The sequence below is a fragment of the Poecilia reticulata genome, linkage group LG8 (genome assembly GCF_000633615.1).
Source record: "Poecilia reticulata strain Guanapo linkage group LG8, Guppy_female_1.0+MT, whole genome shotgun sequence".
Lineage (NCBI taxonomy): Eukaryota > Metazoa > Chordata > Actinopteri > Cyprinodontiformes > Poeciliidae > Poecilia > Poecilia reticulata.
In genome coordinates, this window is record NC_024338.1 from 6029389 (window position 1) to 6036386 (window position 6998).

General features: G+C 42.3%; 1 protein-coding gene across 2 annotated transcripts in view; it reads left to right on the forward strand.

The window, feature by feature from the left end:
• LOC103468341 (uncharacterized) overlaps positions 1–5758 on the forward strand; it is a 15114-nt gene extending 9356 nt beyond the window's left edge. For both annotated transcript variants that reach the window (XM_008415353.2, XM_008415354.2), the window contains exon 2: positions 204–5758. In XM_008415353.2, the coding sequence (XP_008413575.1) occupies positions 613–2403 (1791 nt within the window). In that variant the 5' untranslated portion in view covers positions 204–612 and the 3' untranslated portion in view covers positions 2404–5758. The remainder of the gene's footprint in view (positions 1–203) is intronic.
• The last annotated feature ends 1240 nt before the right edge of the window (positions 5759–6998 follow it).

The window sequence follows — 6998 nt, forward strand, 5'->3', positions numbered from 1 at the left end:
GACAAAGACCAGACATGCCAAAACATTAGACGATGGCTCCATTTTAGACATAAATCTTTGAYCTGCATGCATGCTATGATGTTAAAAAATAACTTATTTTAAAAATCTTATAAAAGATCAACTAAGACAAATGTATGTCACACAGTACCAGCAGTCCATGTGGATTAACATTTCTTTTTTTTCCTTTCTTTGAATGTCTGCAGCTTTTCATCTTGCAGTCAGCTGCAGARAGAACAGAGCGAGGAAGGGAAACTGAGACCAAGGCTCCCCAAGAGGCTAACATGCTGAGGTAGACAGAACGGCCTACATCCTGCAGCCTGCGAGGAGATCTAGGACGCTTCGTCTTCAGCTCAGCATACTGCTGTTCTGCTGTTAAAACATATAACAGTCGAGACTGGAGACTGATCATCACCTCTGTTCTTTTGGACGCTGAAAGGAGAACCCCGAAAGTGGATAAATGAGGGTTGYCAATGTTAAACTTCACTTGTTCTTCATCTTTTTGAGCTATCTGGACACTTGAGTCCCAAACGATAAACAGGCTTCCTACTCCAGGAGGCAAGGCGTTTTCATTACAACCTCATTATTTCAAAGTGGCTACTATCAGTTGCAAGAATGGAAAATTTGAGTCCAACTCTGAAAACGTTGAATAAATCCTCAGGGAACAACCTCAACAGCATCGAGACCTTCAGCGATTACGACGAGACTCTTCAAGGGACACCGGCTCGCTTGGGGCGTCTCATCAAACCCAAGCCCAATGTTACCTGCAGACGCAAGCGTCAGTTTATTTCTGACGAGAAAAAGGACGCCTCCTACTGGGAGAAAAGGCGCAAGAACAATGAGGCCGCCAAGCGCTCCCGGGAGAAGCGCCGTCTCAACGACATGGTTTTGGAAAACCGTGTCATYGCMCTGAATGATGAGAATGTGAGACTCAAGACCGAGCTGCTCCAGCTAAAGCTGCGCTTTGGCCTCATCAGCACAGCCTCGTACATTGAAAAGAGCCAACAGATCAGCGTGGCAAATGATGGCGGAAAYGGAGGCTCATCCTCGTCCTCCTCGTCCAATCAGTACTACTCCAGCGGTTACTCAAGTGGTTCTCAGGTGATGATTAACTCTGACTCCTCGGAAACAGAGCAGTCGGGACACAGCGACAGCCACAGGCAGCTGGTGAAGTACTCTCCGCGYGGCTCCCTYTCCGATATGTCCGACGGCTCCTCGAGGGACAGCCCTGAACCGATGCCATTTGAAATCAAACAGGAGGGAGACAGGCTGGAGATGGACATCACCAGTGACACCACAACTCAGATTATGTTCAACATCCACAGGGGYCCGACATCTGCGTCCACAAGCCACCAGATTAAGCAACATCATGAGATGGAGGCTGCGTATCATCACCACCCGCAACTCCTTCAGCAGCAATCGCAGCCCCATCAGGTGACAGTCGCTGCTGTCAAAACCGCCAGCCAGACTGTCCCTCACCCACCTGCTGCCCAAAGAAGTGTCATCCTGTATGGCGCCAGCAGTGCCTCCTATCCTGTTGATGTCGTCACCAGGCCCCAGGATGTAGATCTGCAGGGAGCCTTAAAGCACAGCAGTAGTCAACTGCAGCAGCCCGTCACAGAGACCTCCATTGAGACTCTGGCTGAGGTAACAAAGCAGYTGGAGAGAAAGACATTGGACTCTCCTCAGTATGAGCTGTCAGACAGCTTTAATGAGGCTAAAGAGAGAGAGGTGTACAGAGTCTGTCAACCTACTCAACAGCAGGAGGGTGGATCACCCAGAGAGCTCCTCAGTGAACAGGTGGAAGGGGTTAGGCACACCCAGTTGTACCACCATCTTCGACAACCACACCGTTCCTACCTCAGTGCACAAGATGAGGAGCCACCAGTGCTTAGCTATGAGGGTGGACCCAGAGCCAATGGTTACCTTCAAAGCCAATCAACGTCATTAAGTGACGGCGATCCTTCTGACAAAGAGGAGTCAACAGACGATGAAGAATCCATGTCTTTGTCCTGTTCGGACATGAGCAGCATCCACAACCCACATCTTTCCGGGATCCTCCAATCCAGTTCGCCTCTTCCCCAGTACCCAGGCTACTCCCAGATGCAGGGATGGGATCCCCAAGGAGAGGTTCGGGGAACGGCGCTCCCCCACAAACTCAGACTCAAACACCGGGCCATGAGCACCGGAAGCAGCGGCGGCAACTGCTCCGGACAGGAGTCCCCAACCACTCCTCTCTCTGCTACCCCACCTCCCCTCCCTCAGCAYCCCTATCTTTCCCTCTCGCCATTGCAGAACATTAAGCGAGAGAGCGAGAGTGGAGCTTGCAAACTGGTGGCGTCAGGTGCAAAGAAGGAGAGTGACAAAAAGGAAAGCGGAGGGCGACGGAACAAGAGGCGAGATTAGGCGGCGTCACTTTACAACTTGAAGATTTAAAGTTCTCCCCTAAGACTACTCTGCCATCATGCCTTTGCCCTACTATGAAATGCCCTTCTGAATCTCTGAGGACATGATTCTGGGCAGTACTACCCACCAACTCCCAGATTCAAGAAAAGAACGGACATATTGTGGGCTGTGTATCATATTTGTATATGTTGTACAGATTTGTCATTTCTTACATCCTCTCCATACTTACTGAAGCATGTTTGTTTATGGGGTGAGGAGAAATGGAACTCCCTGTTTTTTTTCTACTCTTCTCATTCAACAGTATCCAGTAGAATACACCGGCAAAAGCACACTTTTGATATTATACAAAAAAGGAATGTAAACGAAAAAAAAAAAAATCAATTTCCAACGAATTTGATACATATCCAGCTGTAGATAAACATACAAATGTATGGGTCTCTGCCTTAACTATAATCAGATGCAAATGTATACCTGGGATATTCCCTCGACCAAAGAAGCACCAACACTACAACTACTAGTTTTCATGTCTCACTAACTCAGCCCTCACTCTTTCCCTTTCCCTATAAACCATATGCATTATTTCAGAAGAGATCATGTCACAATTATTTTTAAAGCACTTCTTTTGTACATAAATGTGATATAAATGAATATATGTATCTATTTTAAGCATCTATTTTAGGAAGAAAGAAAAAAAGAATACACATCTAATAAAAATGCAACAAGAGGGATAGATCTAAAAATGGCCGTCCTCTGACAAATCACAACTATCGCACAGTAGGGGTGTAATGAAAACTTGTAGCAAAGWTATTGCAGTGATTAACCATTTGCTGACATCATTTGACTGCGTCTAGTGAAGTTTGTAATCTATTAGTATGAGCCCTGATATGAAGATTTGTGCTTTCAGTTTGAGAGCTTCTATGTTTGAGACTCTTATTTTGAAGTATGAAAGGAAGTCGTTCCAGATTAGCCTTTTGTATTGACAGAATCTGTTAATAAAGAATTATTTCAGGCTCCTTATCAAGTTTTAAGTTTAAATAAAAGACTCTACAACTTTTAAATCATTGGTCTGATAGCATTTTGGTTACAGTTACAGTGACATTCAAGATAGAAATGATTCAGTAGCGACGCAAGAATACGGCGACTAGCTAACTGCTAACAACGCTAAAGCTGGTACCTGCTTATGCTAATATCTGTCCACTGTTACCAAAAAAAATCTGTTTTTGAGGGTTATTAAAAATAAGTTTGGGCTCCCCTTGACCATCTGAAGTTCAAAATCTAAAAATCTTGCATCTCTTCAGTCACTTTATAAACACGACAGACCCGTCTAATAGACACGACGCCAACAAAGCTAGTTAGCATCTGCTTTCATGCCTCCTATCTGGGCCATGAAAATTAGTTAGACTGATCAAATTTAAGCTGTATAATTCTACATTGACTAGCAAGTTTCTAAAAAACAAATTTTAAGATTTCTTAAATATTTATTTTATCTTAAAACCCTAAGAGGAAGCATTTCAATGACCTCAGAATGAAACAAGTATGAAACCGAATGTGTGGACAAGTCAAACCTGGACTGCATTATTCTATACTGAATATAGACTCGTACGTTTATGTGAAATTTTCTCATAACAGGAGGCAGCTTGTCTTATTGTGCGTCATCTGTGTTGTTACACCCCTACTGTACAGCCATGTTGGTTTTAGTTGCAGCAGGATGCATTTAGATTGAACCTTTCTCTTCTGATTGTGGAGCTTTGGCATTAATCATTGGTAAATGTCGTGTTTACACAGAAATGGCCATCCGTTGCGGAGAGCCAGCAGCACTGAAAGGAGAATTTGTTTCTCCCCGAGGCGAAGGCCTCATTAAAATGTTTGGATTAATGAACCTTTAAACCAGCCTTTAAATATTTGGTGGAAATCACCGGCTGCAGGCTGTAAGCCTTTTTAGTTTCTTTGAGCTTTATCAACCATATCTTSTTGTTACTATTCACTGGCCCGATGTATTTATTTCCCTTGCCCCTCAACATGCCATTCACTGTACAAACAAAAGAAAAGCACAGGAACGTAGACGGAGAATGTGTACAGAACCCCTTCAGATACATATCATAGCTTAAAAGTAGAACGTTACATTCTGGCAAAGGAGACAAAAGCAAGAGGAGTTTAGACAGATTCATGTAAAAACACTGCAGTGCACTGAGACTTGACGTAAACCCTGAATACCTACTGTTTACTTYTTATGTCATGGACTATGGATCTGTAATGTGACCAAATATGACTATCAAGGCCCATGACACACATTGAAATGTATTTCTTAAAGGGGCAAGTATTATGTTAAACTGACTTTTTWWAAATKTTGCATCATGTTGAATTACTCCCTCGCCAAAATCATACCTGGAGCGTTGCCTTGACTTGAGAAATCCTTTAATCTCCCGTGGCAACCATTCAACCTGTGCAAAAAATGCCTGCCTTCGAGGCACAGCTACTACTTGAAGGYGGAGCTTCAGAAAGAGCATGGGTTTTTAAAGGGCCAGAGGCCCAATTTCAAGGCGTTAAGTTGCAAAGTTAAATTTCTTTTAAGTCACATTTGATGTATATAAAGCATGTTTTTTAACAACTGCAGGTAACAAAGTTACTTGTGTATGCTATAAAATGATACTATGTGCCTGGAAAACACATAATTCTGCCCCTTTTAAAATGAGGCTAAATAACTTAATCCCAAAGGCAAATTCAATTTACGATTAAACTGGACTAAATTTCTTATCTTGAGCTTTAACTAAAAAGAGGGCTCCCTCCTCATTTCCTGTCTCTATTATGCATTTCAAGGGGTTGTAAATCCCCCAACCTTCATGGTAGTTCTGCAACTGGATTGTGACAATATGCCTTCACTGGATTCTAGTTTAATGTCTATGTACCATGTTTGGCTTCTCTTTTTTTTCCCTATTTTTGTTATATTTTTTTTGGTGCTTGTGTATAAATGTAAAGCTTTCACAAACACTGTAACGTTTGTTTCATTGGGTTTTGTATCCTGTTTTCTAGTCCAGGTGACGTTCCGTTATCCTCTATGCCGTGTCTTTGCTCCTACTGACTGTGATGACATGTGTTTGCCTCATTCCTCTTCGTCCCCCTCACTTTTAAAGTGTGTATTAAAACGGTAATGTTTGTGGTTTTTTGCTGATGGTTTTTATGAAAAAAAAAAAGGAAAAAAAAAAAAAAACACGGCTACTTTGGTGTGGTGTTTAGAGACGGGTGGTGGTTGGTCTGGCTGGTCATTACCATGTAAAGACACTAATGTTCATTGTTGAAAGATGGGAGCGTTTCAAGAAAAATAAAAGCGATGTTGCCCTGTCGACATATCAATGAATTTCCTTTTTCTGAGTCTTTTTGTCTGTGCCTCGAAGTAATCAAACTGGTGAATTAAAGCAGTAAGAGATGGTGAGCTATTACCATTTTACCAGAATTAACAGATCATCTCTTACTCACTGACTTGCGACAGGAAATGAATCAGTGTTATTAAGAAAACGGGAAACATCTGCACAATACACACGGCTCCTTAGCGCTCCAACACAATGGGATTCGAACGCCGTTTTCTCCAGGTCTGCGTAATGTGGATGAAGACGCCGTTTCAAGACTTTCATGTATAAAAATAAAAGCAAGCACAAGTTTGAAACTCATCTACAGCTGGATGGACTTTTTCCAAAGTGCCTTAAGCGACATGGAAGACATTCTGCAGCTGATCCCATGCAGATGGAAAACTCGTCCCCAGTTTGTGTCCTTTCCTTCCTTTTGTCAATATTTCCCTCTTCTGTCCATCCTTCCTCCTTTTCTCCATTGCACTTTTTCCTTTTCTTTTATTCTTTCTTCCTTATGCCCTGCCTCCCTTCCATACTTCTTCCCTTGTGTCCTTATTTCAATCCTTTCTTCCCRTCCTTGCTTATCTTCTTTCTTYCTTTTTGTCCTTGTGTCCTATTCCAATTTCTTGTCCTTTCTTCTACCCTTTACCCCTTGYATCCCTTTTTTCTTTTCTTCTGTCGTTACCTTCCTGTGTGTTGCATCCTTTACTTAACTGATTCCTGCTTTGTGTCACGCCTTCCTTCCTTCACTGCTCTTGTCCTTGTGTTTTTCTTCCTTCTTTTCTTGTTTTCTACCTCAATACCTTCAGTCCTTTGTTTTTTAATTGTATCCTATCTCCCWTTTTTTTTTGCTGGCAGCCAATAGCAAACCCTGCCAACGGTATATATATCTGGCCTAAATTCATAGCRAATATTTAGATTTTACTCTAACAGACTGAGTAGTCTGGACAAATCTGTCATTTTAACACTTTACTGAATACCGTTATGGAAGCTGAGATTCATGAATCAAACAACTATCTATTAGAATCATCCAAATTTCCCAGGATTGACTTCGACTCGAGACTGACACTTTTTCCTCTGTCTGTCCACTTAATGCTTCAAAGTTAAGAATTCCCACCATTTTCAGGCCAAAAGCCTGTGCTCCGATGCGCTGCTTTGAGAGAAATAAAACTTAGGAAAAAGGTTAGGTTAAACCGAGATAATCCAAAACAACATTTTAGTGTGTCGTTTCTGAAACCACAAGATAAAATG